The sequence below is a fragment of the Bombus pascuorum genome, unplaced genomic scaffold (genome assembly GCF_905332965.1).
Source record: "Bombus pascuorum unplaced genomic scaffold, iyBomPasc1.1, whole genome shotgun sequence".
NCBI lineage: Eukaryota > Metazoa > Arthropoda > Insecta > Hymenoptera > Apidae > Bombus > Bombus pascuorum.
In genome coordinates this window covers 227113-243291 of record NW_026869762.1, presented here as the reverse complement: position 1 = coordinate 243291, position 16179 = coordinate 227113, and the positions used below count along the sequence as shown (strand labels likewise).

The following is a 16179-nucleotide window of genomic DNA, read 5'->3' as shown; positions in this document are numbered from 1 at the left end:
GGTAGATACAATTTGAAATCCGCTCGGCAAGCGAATCAAATCAGCGCAGAAAAATTAGATTGGGGAGTTAACCAGGGGTTGTAACATGAGAGACGGAACGTTGAAGCTTGTAAACTGTTTTTCGTGGGATCACGAGAACATAGAAACGTAACGAATTGAAAGATCTTCAATCTAGTTTACCAAGTTTCAAATTATTTGTCAAAGCTTGATGTTTACGGATTTTGACGTCTTTACGAAGCCAATATTTGGACAAAAATGTTACCCTCTCGAATTATAGATATTAAATTGAAATCTACTGTAAGAATAAAAGTTAATATAAATGCTATTTCATATCGAAAAATTTTATTACACGAGATGGAGCGGTAGTCGCAGTACGACCGGGCAGGGGTGATTCCACGTGAAAAATATGAAAGCAATTTCGTATGGTATTCGTTCGTCTGCGGCTTCGCTTTCAAGAAAATCGACTTTGAAGATTTGACAAATATACCTAAATTTGCTTAATTCCGGATAAGGGTAAATAATCGACAGGGATTTAAATTTCATTTGAAAATAAGTAAAAAAATATAGGAAAAACATAGGAAAATTAAAGTATGCTTGACAAATTTTCAAATTTGATTTTCTCAGAAACGAAGCGTCATATGAACAAATTTTATTGTACAGTTTCGACTTATTTTTTCATGTAGAATCAGCTTGTTTCCGATTGTACTACGACTATCCTCTCCATTTTGCATATATATAACAAATAAATTGTTCTTAGATGTATATCAGCTTTGCCAACCATTTGGTCAGAAATAATCCAAAAATGTTTTTATCGCCGATAACGCTAGTGATTATTCTTAGTCAAAAAGAATTTCCATCGACGATGATAGTTATTGAAAATGAAAAAAATTAAGCAAAGTACATCTGTTATCCCGTCGACAGCGGATTCGTTATCGAACATCCATACTTATTATATAGTTATTGTCACATCCATACTTGTGTTAATAAACGTTACCTCGATTGTGTGACAACGATGAATAATTCCTCTGAAGATTCGTTATATGCCCCTAACTTTAATCTTAATGATAACCCGACATCACAGAAGTGGGATCAGTGCCGATTGTAACGATGCAACAGCTCGTGACCTATTGTGCGCGAGTTGACTCAGCCGCGAGAGCAAAGATCGAGCGGCGGACTTGGAAATTTAACGCTACCACGTTTTAACCCCGGTATCGTGAGCGCCGACCCGGCTGCATGGTGCATAATCGTTATCCTAATGATGAAAGAAAATCCTTTACGAGGCAGCGAGTTATTTTCTGCCTTGAATCGTGCTTTAGAGGGTTCTGCAGCGCATTGGATTACGCAAGTACTGAACGATGAAGAAATTACCTAGCCGGTAATTAATGAACTTTTCATCACGCGTTTTGGTGGCCAAGAGACGGCGACCTCGGCGCTAATGGAGATATACAAGGAAGGACTGTCGAAGAGCGAATCCTCAGGAGCTTACGGTAATCGTCTCCGTTCCCTTCTGAAGACAAGATGGCAAAATTTATTGACGGCCGAAATAATTAATGCCGCCGCTCTTTGCCTCGGTCTACAAGATCGACTCTCCGAACGACTAGCACTCACGAATGACATAGAGACGGAAGATCAATTTCAGAGTGAAATGTGATTTCTCTGCGACGAGGAGAAGTCGACGGCTTCGTCAGAAAGCCCCGGATAAAGTGCCATCACTGTGGCCACTACGGACATCGAATGTCGGGTTGTCGCAAGAGGATAAAATTGGAGCAGGTGAAGAATATACGAAACTCTGATGAAAACCGATCAGCCACATCATCGACGGCATCTTGCTTCAAGTGCCGCTAGAAGGGATATGTCGCGCCTAATTGTCCGTTATTGTGGAGGAAAAACTACGATTGTAATAACGAACGTCGAGTAGACTCCCGCGTAGAGGAAGATCCAATTGGTACATTAAATCATCATTCCAATTTAACTTCGTTTCGGGAGCTGAATGCTCACTAATTGAAGAATCCGTAGCCCCAAAATTTTCCGGCAAAAGAATGAGTGATTTAGTAATACTGCGAGGTATAGATAGAAAACACTTGTATTAAATGTACATCACAAATTTTGTTCACAGTATGTATTAATGGTTTTACATGGGAGATCATTTTTCATGTCCTTGCTGATAGTTACTTACTTGGAATATGATATCATGATTGATCGTGAAATTTTAAGACAAGCTTTTAACGTGAATATTACAGAAAATGTCTTGCTCTTTGTAAAACAAAAGTTGTTAATGTCTGTGACAAAACCGCTGAGAAGAAGATCGATGTTTACGAAGTTGATACCGAGGTACTTGATCATTGTTAAAGTCGTTTGATCTTTGTTCTCGAAAAGTTCAAAAGTTCATTCGTTACGGGCTTCCCACGCTCTCGTGTAGATACGAGCCAGCTAGAAATACGGTTTATTGATCCAAACGTTGCCGCGCAAGGAAGAAGCCGTTATAGATTGAGCGAGAAAGAGCGAAGAATAATGCGTGATAGAATAAGCGAATTAATTAGAGTAAAAATTATAAGGCCTAGTAATTCACGGTTATGTAAAGAAAACTCGTAAAGAAAGAAGGACGGCTCGGACAGATTGTGCGTAGATTTTCGAGAACTAAATAAAAATACTGTCGCGGATCGATATCTTCTACCTCTTATTAGCCCGAACATGGCCAGCGAGTTCCATGAAATTCCCATTCATCCTAATTCTACAGAATATACAGCAGTTTTCACCCCCAACGGGCAATACGAGTACGTAACGACGTCGTTTGGCTGTTCCCTAGGTCTTGGGCGACCTCGCCTACTCGTATCTTGTTGCTTACCTTAAATTGGACAGATAAACATGAAAATATAAGCCAAAAGGTAATTTCCGTCCTGACTGATGAACTGGCGTAAATGATGTTCGACCCTAATTAATTATCCGATAGAATTACATCCTAACGTTAGATCGCGTGGATACGGGGCTATTTTGACCAATAAGGTCGACGGTAAAAACCGGCTAATAGAATAGTATAGTATAGTAAGAAAACTAGTCCCGTGGATTCTACGTATCATTCGTATGAACTAGAGACGTTGGCAGTTGTAAACGCCGTTAAACATTTTCGCCACTATCTACATGGACGGGAATTTCTTGTTGTTATTGATTGTAATTCGTTGAAGGGAACCAGTAATAAAGTGAATGACGGGGTTTACAGGTGGTGGGCTTATTTACAAAATTTTACTTTTGACATAATGTACCGAGAAGGTAAACGAATGGCCCACGTAGATTTCCTTTCGCGGAACCTCGTAGATAGCGACCGTGTACCATAACCAACAAAATCAAAGGAACAAGGAAATATGTACCGAGCAACAGAGAATCCTTGTGGGCTTCGTAAAATCGACCACGAACACCACCAAATTTTCTGTGACTTAGATTGATTTTGAATGACCTTGAATGAGTATAGTCGTTGAATTCATCATTATGTTTAGCGAACTTGAAATGCCCTCGTGCAAAAAATTCAATTACACTAAATTTTCTTCCCCGTGCAATATTTTTGATTTTCTTAACATTTTTTTCTATCATCAATATTTTCAACAGTATCCAACTGTCATCTTATACGCGTATAATAGTGAATATCCAACTTTACGTCCTTGTTCTGCATAAACTTCATCAGTTAACATTTACAAATTTGGGCAAAAACCTGATAATTTATCGCGCAAACTGCGCATATCAGAATAATTATAGAAGTGCTGTTAAATATTGATCGTTAAATATTATATGTATAATAATGTTCGACATATTAGCTTGTATGATGTACTGACGTACTGCTGACGCACTGCGCATATTTTATATGCGTATATATATCATACGTTTTCTGTAAATTTAATATGCACAAACGTCCAGAATTTAATTATTGGCAATAGCAAATGACACGGTTCCAGCGACTAAATTATAATACATAATCATATCATACTGCAAGTTAATAAGTAGAATACATTATTTAACATAAAGATACAATAACATTATCGTAAATTACATCCAACATATTACGAAATAATGATACAAAGATAAAACTACAAGGTATGTATACAGCGGTTATTGATTGATTAATAAGTGATTCTATATTATAAGATTATTATAATAATTAACGAATTATACATGGAAGTATAAAAATAAAATTACGATTTTGAAGTTACCTCTAATTACAGATCACGTGAGAAAATATAAGTGGATTTCTGTTGATACTCTGACTTTTATATTTTGCATGTTAATCGTCAAATTTCACACCAATGTCCTAATACTTCTAAATACAATATTGCAATATTGGTTATAAAGAATAAAATCATTGCAATAATGTTGCGAATAAAATATATCTTGCGATATATATTGCAAAGTATATGACGAAATATATAATGAAATAATGTATCTAAACGTTAACGTGGTGTAAAGGATTAAATTTTTATGCGGTAGTATACAACCCGACTCGAAGAAAAACCTTCCTCTTTTCAAGCATTAAATTTACAGTATAACCGTGTATTAAATTCCGTGGAATAAGCTTATGAATATCTCACATACCTCATTTTATAAGCTTCGCAATAATTTGCACAGACTTGGAAACTTAAATTGTTCACAAGACAAGCATTCTATCTCGCAGTATTTAGTTTAAATACCTACTTCTGAGAATACCTACTGCAGAATGTGTAATAAAGCTAGTAATGGCGAAATTGTATGTATATTTGCACGATATTAAATGCAATTCTAGCAATAATAATTCGTTTTCAAGCGTTATTTTCAAATAAAGTTACTTGGAGTAATTAATCTTTTTATTTGCTATTTTTACTTCAAACAAGAAATATTTAATCTCGTATCGAAATTATGCAACGAAATATATATATATATATATATGAAAAAACGTTTTATCAAACTTCTACAATCTGAAAGTTAAGCGTATTTGGTTCGTGTTGCAATGGATAGCGCGTGATTATATTGTTAGACGATTTAGGTAATTATTAACGGTAATTATTAAGATATTTATGTATATTTGTATTTTATCGTAAAATCTTTCCATCATTGTTTCGAAGTGGTTCGATGCATTTATAGAAAAACACGTGATTTGAAGATTAGATCGAACGCTCGTTAAAATTGTTTTTACCCGTTAAATTATCAGTTAATGTTGAAAACGTGAAATTTGTAATTTTATGTTCTTATCGAGCGTAGGAACTACTGCCCTTTCACAAAGCATAATCGAAATTGAAATTAAGTGGAAGAATATGTACACTACTACGATTGAAGATATTATTGCAAAACGCTTTCTAATGTTACTCTATAGAATATTGTATAGAATATATATAAATTTAACTTTTCGTACGTGAAAACCTCAATATATATATATATATATATATATATATGTCGGAGATGAAAGGACACCGGGCCTCCTCCCTTGGAATTCGTTGAAAAATATCCCAATACTGTCTTTATAAATTAAACCGATTATTATAAACCTTTGTGAATTAAATCGATTATAATTGTCTGAGATTTGCGATAACGAGTTTGGATTCGAGGCGATAACTGGTTGTCAGATGCAGCCACGACCACGGAATAAACGTTTTACTTAACAAAGGTACAGAATAATTGTATAGCTCCCTTTAAAAAGAAATAGTCGTAGCGATACTTGACAGTGAACGTTGTAATGGATATCTACCCCGAGGCTCGCCACACACAGACCCTATTCTTCGGGCAAGATAATTACCAGATGGCGATGCATTTCCACGGGACATGTTCAGCTAGACCGAACACCCGCTATAATTCTTAGAATTTCGTTAATTAAAATCCTTCAAACGGACAAATAGTCTTTATTTTTAATAAGTCCTTAAATCTACCATCCATCTAAGAGGAGGTACGGGAAATCTACTTTTCTCGGAACGACGCTTCCCGCTAGCAACCTTCTCTCAAGGGCGGCTTGCTAGCATCTTGCTTGCATCTTAGTACGAGAAATTATACGAGATATTATACGGAAAATAAAATTTGAAGGATAGATGTGGAATACGAGGTATTCCATCTCCAAAAATAAGTAAAAAGTATGCAGTAAAGAATAACATTCTTCCATTTATCTGATTTTTCAAGAGAATCGAATTCGTTTAATGTATGTGAATTTGGCTAATGCTTGCGAAAATAAAGATGTAAAACAAGTTTCTTCTATGTAAAGCTTCGTCTTTAAGAAAATAGAGTTTAATGCGTTGAATTAAGAATCGACTTGCTGCACGTCTACTCGATAAATTTTCAAATCTTATTTTCCCAGAAACGGTACTATGAAATTTTATTCTACATTTTCGATTTAGTTTGAAATGCAGAATAACTTCTCTTATTGATTCACTTTTGCCTGTATTCACTTAAGCGCCGTGTGAAAACACATTCTATAAATTCTTGACTTATTTCAGGATGTAGAACCTTTTATCGATCGTTCACTCCCACTTTAGAAACCAAACCGAATTAATAAATAATTCAGAATCATACAAGTTCAAGACATATTTGGCAAAGATTTTAACTCCATTTTAAGCTTTCAAGGGAAGTTCAAGTCAATTTTAACCTAGTATCGTATAAACGAATCCTACTCTACATTTCCTGCTTATACTGCCATGTAGAATGGCTGCCTCGTTAATCCATAATTAGTGGAATATAATACTGGTAGTAAGTAGGATCTTATCAAGGATGTGCCTTGTCAAACGGTAAACTTACATCAAGCGATTGCTCCAGTATATATTCATCCGGGTGTAAAAATGCACAGTTGAAAACAGGATTACTGTTATTCGAAGGTAACCGAGCTTACTAAAATCAGATAAAAATCCTAAAGCTTGTTAGTGGTTTTAATCTGTAAAACGTTCGTAATACGTTAATTTATCAGTTATCGGTAATCGAAAAAGAAAAAAAAAAAAAAAAAAAATGGACACCAATCCGTTGTTATTCTATTTGCACGATTTTTATAATACAAGTATACGTACAGTCTTTATTTTGCAGTTATTGCGTCGTAATTGCAATAAGGTAACTTTATCAGCTACGCATTTGTAACAAAGTAGATGAAACATTGTAATTATGTTAGGAACTTTTAGTTGTAACTAAATAATTAAATAGTTATTTAATACCGATATTCTCGAGGTAACTTTAGAGGATTGCAATTATATGATGAAAAATATTGAACGTTGAACGGTATCAATAAAGCACACAAAAGATGCTTATACATTAGTTTCCTTTGTCAATCGTTTTGCAGTTGTTTTAAGCAGCAGTTATCGACAGATGCTTTGTATAAACGCGGTCAGTCAAACATGGTCAGTAGTTTGGTCAAGTTATATGTTTTTTTTTTTTATTTGCGTTTATTTTACAATCAATTCTCGTTAGAGAATTTTAAATAAATTTATCTGACGTGGTACTATAACATGATTAAGAAGTATTTATAATATATTTGATTCTATTTGAATCTAGTGCTTAGGTATAAGATATAATGTCTTTTTAGCCTGCGGATCTGTTCCAACAACTCGAGTAGTTGACTAATTGGAGGGTTTACGTACAAAGGTGCATTTATTAAGGATCTTAAGGTTTTAGATTGGAATTCGTGGAGAATTTCTATGTTGGAATTACTTACTGTTCCTTCGTAGTTGCGAGTTCTAAGTAAAGTCAAATTTACACTCTCTCACTGCGGATCGATACAGCGGACGATTCGTCGGAAAACGTCGCTTTCGGCGAATTTATATTTCACTTCGCACAGATGCGACGGATAAACGCTGTTTCCATTTGTGTGTACTAAAATGAAACAACATAAATGCGACTTTTTATCCTCGTTTCAACCGTAGTGATTCTTCAAAGTGGACAGATAAAATTCAGCTCTGCATGCTACGTTTTTTTTATTTTTTTTATCTTTTTTTAGTTTATCTTGGTTTTTACAATTTGTCCTGAAGGACATTTGGTAAAATATTATATCTTATTTATTGGTAATAAAAGAATAAAAATAAAATATAGCAGGTGGGTGGCTGCCCCCAGCTGGGTGCCATCTTCGTGTTTGTTAAATTATATGTTTTATGTACCTGCTACCTGCCACCTGCTACGTGACTGAATTATTGTCCGTGTGTGAAAACATATTCATAATGATCATGCCTCTGCTATCTCAAAATGAGTTACGTAAGTACGAAGGCATTTTAAGGCAAAGAATCTCAATATTCTTCTATAAAGAATAAATAAATGTATCGATTAGAGAAAATATAAAAGAACATACGATAGAATTCCATTTTCGGAAAATGATGATCTTAAAAACTCGTAAAAAAAAAAAAAAAAAAAAAAAAGGAAAAGGAGGAAAAGTTTTTCTATCATTACGCGATTCTGAGCCTGTATTATGCCGGAGTGTATCCCCACAATTCATCACGATGTCGCTGCAATTGTTAAACAAATCTACAAATCGGTCACAACTGCCAATCCGTAAAAATACGATCTGCTTTATTATAATACATTTTGCAATCATTTCGACAATTGCCTTGTTCATAAATAGTAAAAGAAAATAGTGTAACATTGAACGAAGGAAACTGCTTCAAGATTCCATTATCAAACTATCATATTATGCTTGGCTATTTTATTCGATTGTCCTTTTTTTCTTTTTTTTGCGTGAGGAGGGGAAAAAAATGCTGTTACGCATACCCAGTGACCCGCATCACTGGGGTTATGTGGGGGACTCGGGCGGATGTTGTTGCCATACCCACTAAAAACCCTTCCCCGCCCTCCTTTCTCTGCTTTGAGGGCTGACAACCCCAGTAATACCCGGCGTCGGCAATCATCAGCAGGGTTGTCCTTTTTCATGCTCCGTATCTCCTTCTTCGTTCAATTACTGCTCGCTTCATCTTCTCAACCAGTTCAATGTTGGGCTGACCTCCTCTGAAAAAACCAACACCACACGCAGTTCCCTAGTGGTCACCTAATCTTAGAGTACTACCCCACTCGTGCCCAGCGTTGCTTAAGTTTCTCGTGTTCGGACGGGAACGAGTGTATTCAACGTGATTTGGGCGTTGGCTTATTCTGTTATCCTGTATTTTATCTCGAATTTCATATATCATTCATATTGATTTATAACTGTTAACTACAGATTTGTGTATTCTGCTTGTCTAACTATGTGTTAAATGTGGATATGTAAATTGTGTTATATTCTAATTGATCAATCCTTTAAATGCTCACTGAACTGCTTTTAATCGTCGTAAATAATGTGGTATGAAATGTTTCATTTTGATTAATTAACCCCTACTGTGCGCTCAATGTTCGTCGATCAATATTGGTATAAACTAAATATTCAAAATGGCGAAAACTGCAATATTTATAAAATTGCAAATAACGAAACCTGTTTTCCACATCTATCAATTCTACATCTATCTAACAATTCTTACATCTTTCTGCATCAATTGATTTCGATGAAACTTGAAGCATGTACATAACCTACATAAGTCTACGAAACGTATCGTTAGAAGATCGTAATAGTCATTACAGGTTTAGATAAAAATGTCATGACAAATGACTATTACTGTTTTCTTCGCAATCCCAACTAATTGCAATTTCTTTCCAAGCCTATCTTCCATATCATTTGGTAATCTAATCCTTTTAACTTCTCCAAGAAATTCAAGTCCTCTGGTCCAATTTCTAAAAAGTAATTCTGGTTTAGACGGTCCGAATATTAATGTGACCTACTATTTTGTACAATTTAAAATTTCCGAATTTGTATAATATTACGAGGACAATTAAAAAAGGAAGACATTATAAAAATATGTGAAATATATAATAAAACATTTTCTATACAGTTCACTGCATTAATTGTTGATTCGATTATTTCTGTTATTTTTGTCCAAATTGTAATATAGCTAACTGTACTGCTAATATTGCTATCAGGATTTAATCATTTCCAGGTACAACGTCGACTAAATCTATCTCTGTAAATATTGCCAATGTTAAATTTGATATTAACAGAGATGGCCAACAGGAGATTGATGTTACAATATGTAAAAGTAACTTTATATGCGACAATGTTTGAAGGAGGAAAAAATACAAATACAGCAAAGACAGCTGAAAATACAGCTTCGTCGATCTCAGAAAATAGAAATAAATTTCGAAGAATTGAAGGTGATGATGCAAAGACCGATGTAAAGCAAGATTCAGAGAATCTGAAGAAAGACTCAATGCCAGAATTTCCAGCGATTAAGACTTCTAGTACAATAGTAGATACATTACATATTTCCAACGCTTTTAATGCTCTAACATTGTCAAATAATAAATACGTAAAAACTGCACAAACACTTGAACCAGTTTCACGTGCATGCCAAGAAGAATGGACCGATAAATGGAATAACCTTGAATTTCCAGCTCCCAAATCGTCAATTTTAACACCAGTTACTTTTAGTTTATCTAAAAAACAATATTCATTTGGTGACACAAGTACGAGTCAGTTTCTTGGTTCTCCAACGTCAGAAAGTAAAGAGTCAGCGCGTGATAACGCAGAGGGTAGATCTACGCCTTTCTGTTGGAAAGCAACAACGACAACAACATTATCAAGTCCAGCATTCCAAGTACCTACTGCAGCACAAACTTTGCATAAATCTGGAACATCCAAATCATCAATTTTAAAACCACCTACTTTTAATTTATCTAAAAAACAATATTCATTTGGTGACACAAGTACGAGCCAGTTTCTTTGTTCTCCAACGTCAAAAAGTTAAGAGTCAGCGTGTGATAACGCAGAAAGTAGATCTACGCCTTTCTGGTGGAAATCAACAACGACAACAACATTATCAAGTCCAGCATTCCAAGTACCTAATGCATCACAAACTTTGCATAATTCTGGAACACCCGAATCATCGATTTTGGTACCAACTACTTTTAGTTTATCTAATAAACAATGTGAATTTGGTGGCGCAATTTCACGTAAATCTTGCACTTCTCCGGTGCTAGAAAATAAACCTGCAGCTTGCGATTCAACACCAACAAACCAAAAAGAAACAACATATAATACAACACTCGGGATGCCAACTGTACGTGGCACATTGTCAGTGAAATCAGTAGTATCTGGTGATAGTACTGTTAGAACGTCTACCGGCGAGTCAACGTCTCTTATACGTGTACATCAAAAATTTATATTTAACGCCATTTCTACTGAACCGGCTGTAATGCCTGGGACTCGATTCAATTTTCCTACGAATATGATACCTCCTGTATCGACTCAGATTCAAATATCGATTGATTCCACCGATTATACATTTAACGGACCTAATCCGGAACTAGCAGCATTTCCGCAATGTCCAACTACAAGTTCATTTTCTATATCGCAACCTGTTACCCAAAGTCAACAATTGTCTACTTCATCATCTATTCCTCTAGAATGCGCGTTTAATTTTGATTCGTCACCAGGAGATCATACAGCTGTAAGTAAACTAAAAGTATTAAGTCACTGAAAAAATTCCTAGCATATTCGATAATCGATTTATTCTGTTGTATTCTGTACACCCTTTGTACACTCTTCTGTACACACCGAACACTCGTAAAAATCTTTTAGCAATAGATTAGGCTGTCGCAAAAGTTTCTTTCGTTTCATTCAAAATTCAGTAAAATAATATAAAACAGAAAATGTTGTGCATCTATTATTTCCTTATAAAACGAAAGAAACTTTTCGGACAACCTAATATTATATACGTTATACGTAACATTTTCAAATTCCATTGCTACTATCATAAGTTATGACTATCATGACTTATCGATAAACAGTATTTCGAATAATGCGATGACCTGATAAGAGTTACCGTATTCCTATTTTTGAAAGCACTTTTACAGCGGTATAGAAAGAAATTTACAAAATTGTATTGTAGTATATTAGAGGTTCGCGATACCAACTATGTTAATGATTGTGTTTTACAAATGATTAACATTATTATGATTAATATATGATTTCCTTTTTAGGAACCTGGTTCAATCCAGTCCGAAGGATTTAATTTTAATCCCAATACTAGACCATCGTTCCGTTTTAGTGTTTATGAATTTAAGTATCTACAAAATATAAAATTATTTTACACATTAATAGCAGGATCTTTTTTCCATAAAAAAATGTGTTGCCATGTGTTGTTTTAGTGCACCTACTCAAGTACAACGAGATACTGCGTCTACTCGAGTACAACGAAATACTGCGTCTACTCTAGTACAACAAAATACTGCCACCATCAATTACCGCCCAATGATCAGTCCCACTCGATTACTCAATCCACGAAAGATCAGGAAAGCTTTTAGAAGATTAAAATAGGAGTCAAGTAACGGCATTCTTTTTATACAGTTGCTCATGAAGGTATTCATATTCTTGCAGAAGACACCTTTTATGAATATACTATATGTCTTGAAAGAAACATTTTGAAATGTCATTAGTATTGTAACAAAATCCGATTGTCATAGCTATATTGGTAAAGTTTTTAGCAAATCTGAAAATATACATAGATATTACAAAACACCTAACACAAGTATGCAGATATTTTGTAGAAATCAATAAAGTATTTAAACAGTCATTTAACATTTCATCAAACATTTTACATATGTATGAAATAAGCCTAAATATTTACTGGAACCACTTTTGAGATTTTTTCTAGGCATACCAAGGAGGCTATTAATGCTGTGTGCTAATCTTTATTAAATATATGTTTGTAAATAACTTTTATGTATATTTTCAGATTGGTTTTTGGCTTTTCTATCATAAAAATAGTAGTTGCAAAATACTTTTATGAGCCATTGTATCTATTTCATACAATCGTGAGAAAACAAGTCGAAGACGCTTCGTTTTCGAAGAAAAAAGAAAAAAGAAAAAAGAAACGATTTTGAACATTTTCTCGATGCTGCTATACGCACATACTCTTTATGATATATCAATTCTTGGATCAATAACGAACTTTCATTATTGATGAGCTGCTGCTAGTGGATGAGGAAACTTAATAAAATATCGAATGTCTGCAATTTATTGAGAATAACGAGTTTATGTGGGTAACAGATATATCCTTTCATTAAGCATAGGTCTTATATAACTCGTTTATAGTTGAGAAGGAAAATACTAATCAGTACTAATTAAATTCATGAATTAATAACTTTTTTTTTGTAACGAAAGAAATGTTGCGATGCATAATGTACAATGTATTGAATTTGCTTCATACATTTAATTGATTCTGAACAATTATCTTTGCTTCATTATTTTTGAATAAATTCAGTATTTACAACTTAATAATTGTAATAAAATTATATCATTCAGATAATAAGAAAACGCGTAATAATAATTATTACGATGCAAAAAAAAATAATAATAATAATAAGTATATCTATAATGAGAGAAGATATTAACAACAATTAATATACAAATAATAAGTTTGTGTTTGAAAGTAACTTATTGGCAAATTGATAATGTATCTTTCAACGTAGAAATCTTGCAAGTTGTAAAACGTTGAAGGACGAGTTAAGTGTTCTGAGACCTTATTAAATCTGTTGCAACTGTGCATAGCTATTTGGAAATCAAGATGTGTAGATGTTCGAGATGCCGAAGCACTGTTCGTTATGAATAACACGCAGCGTAGTTGCACCTGTTACATCTCTGTCGAGCACAATTATATTAGTTCCTTTCGTAATCTACCTGAATATACTACCTCCCTTCTCGCTAATAATACGGAAATTGCAGAGAATGGTATAACGCAATACATTGTGTTTTTTAACTAAAGATGAAACAAGCATAATTGTGGATTATGACATTTTGCTCGATTTTCTGATTTTAATGTCACTTGATGATAAAAGTAGGTGTGACATTTTAATATATATATACATATATGTCGGAGATGAAAGGACATTGGAGTTTTTCTTTTGAAATGTTTGGAAAGGTCCCCGATACTTTAGTCCAGTTTTTTTTTATTATTATTGTAGCTGTATTTAAATAATAAAGCTGAGAAATAATTATTTATGATTTAATCCGAATATGGGTGCCCTAGATTTATGGATGCCCTAGATTAATGGGACGCGGTCACGGTCAGGGCAAGGACGTGTACTTAATAGAGGTATGAAGTAAATGAATAGCTCTCTTTAAAAACAAAGATTGATCCGAGGGGTACAGAGAGGTACGGAGAGGAGTATATAAGTTTTACATTACACGATATATGGTGTGTGTGTGTGTGTGTGTGTGTGTGTGTGTGTGTGTGTGTGTGTGTGTGTGCGCGCGCGCGCGCGCATATATATCGTGTAATGTAATGGGGGAGAGTATAGTGCTAGTAGGTTTTAATATCGTTCACGTCAACACAAAATCAAGTATGATGTACGGCCAATCTATATACACGTAGTCACCATTTGTCATTCGCTACTCTCGTTACAACGGTTCCAACGCTCTTTTTCACGCTGACCACACTCCTTGGCAACCTGACAATACTCGCTTCTCAATTAATTAACGGCCTCCCCTTATAGCATGTCTCCGGTATGCCCGGCACGCACAAGTTTCAGAGACGTGAACAATCCATGGTCAAGTAGATCTCAATTTCTTAGGGTTTTCCCTCGATACTGCATATATATATATATATATGTATATATATAACATTTATCGATATTGGGTGGTATTAAAATCAGAGAACTCCACAATATGTTTATATGTTTATACTCCACTTATATATTTCCAGAATATGAGCAACAAACAAATAGAATTTAGTTTTATATATTTTGTATTATTTTATGTACGTATATAACAAAATTACTAACTTAACTTATCCTAAGATAAACTTGTATTCAAATTTAATGTTACAGTATATAAAGATGTAATAGCTTCTTCAAATAAAACTCTTATAAAATGAAATAATATTTGGTCATTTTTGGATTCTATACTTTTTCTGATACACTTCTTAGGATCTTTCAGATTTGCTATTTACATATTACATAAACTTAAAAAGCTTCTATCTATCCCTATTTTTATTTTACAGTATGTTTACAGCATTTATTATCTAAAACGATCAATGGTATACAGGGTGCGCCGTTAGAATCCGGACAAAAGAAGTTTTGTGCAGAAAGTTGTTTATTTAAGTCAATACACAAAAACACATGAAAATGTTGTTATATCTCATTTAAAGGGTCCTTGCTGAGAACTTTTATTCTATGTAACCACCCTCTGCCTCTATGACCTGCTCTATTCTTGCTCTAAAGCGCGAGCACGCTGACTTCAACTGGTCGCGTTTAATTGTCGCGAATTCTGACTCGATAGCAGCTCGTAGGGAGTTGACGTTGGGGTGCCTGCATTTATTAGTTTGTCTCTCGATAACGCCCCACACGTAATAGTCCAATGGGTTTAGGTCGGGACTGTTAGGAGGCCAGAAATCTTTCGACCAAAACATGTCCACATTGTCAGAGAGCCAATTTTGAACAAGATGACTTGTGTGAGCAGGTGCGCCATCTTGTTGAAATAAATACGGCCTTCCAGAAGCCGTAATTTCCATCCACGGCTTTATTACTGTCTTCAGGACCTCCAAATAAACCTCCTTTGTGATTCTTTCGCCTTTTTGGAAGAAGTGCGGAGGCATGACGTCGCCCTCACTTGAGACAACGCTCAAAACGTGAACACTTGCTGGAAATTTGGTTTTGCCCACAACAAAATTAAATTACCGTCGATCTTGGGTAGCTAAAGAATTTTATAATTTCGACCGGCGTTCTCCCGGCGCGAAGACTTTCTATAATCGCCGCTCTTCTATCGTATTCCGGGTTTTGCTTAACGAGTTCTGTCATTTTGAGGTTATAGAAGACTTATTGACATATTTAACTAACTTCAGAGTCAATCAGCACAAACATCTGAATTCTAATATGGTGGGAACTACAAATTGAATTCTGTCCGAATTCTAACGGCGCACCCTGTATATGTACTTACATACATATAAACATAGATGTACATGTAAACTATAAAATTGTATTTTTACATATTATTAAACTGTTTCAACAAGCTGAAATAGTCATATATTTTGATTTCCTATTCTTTGAACACTATGGTTATATTATCATACTTACAGAATCAAGATTCGATATTGTGATATAGAAATTAGATTTGAGTTATTTCTATGAACTATTCGTATGAGATTTTATCAGACACGTGATAAATTATAAAAAGGAGAAAGAAGCAAA

The 16179-nt window shown here is 34.5% G+C and overlaps 1 protein-coding gene across 2 annotated transcripts; it reads left to right on the top strand.

The window, feature by feature from the left end:
* The first annotated feature begins 9927 nt into the window (after positions 1 to 9927).
* Positions 9928 to 13359, top strand: LOC132915937 (uncharacterized). Of its 2 annotated transcripts, none has more exons than XM_060975701.1 (2): positions 9928 to 11441; positions 11974 to 13359. In XM_060975701.1, exons 1-2 carry the CDS (start codon positions 11043 to 11045, stop codon positions 12139 to 12141), a joined length of 567 nt encoding a protein of 188 aa, XP_060831684.1. In that variant the 5' UTR covers positions 9928 to 11042; the 3' UTR covers positions 12142 to 13359. Both variants share the same exon structure in this region; 1 of them encodes a protein (XP_060831684.1).
* Positions 13360 to 16179: the final 2820 nt, after the last annotated feature.

Coding starts and splice junctions, on each gene's coding strand:
- LOC132915937 (XM_060975701.1), top strand. CDS start 11,043: ATGCCAACTGTACGTGGCACATTGTCAGTGAAATCAGTAGTATCTGGT. Junction 11,442..11,973: donor CACCAGGAGATCATACAGCT/GTAAGTAAACTA, acceptor TTTCCTTTTTAG/GAACCTGGTTCAATCCAGTC.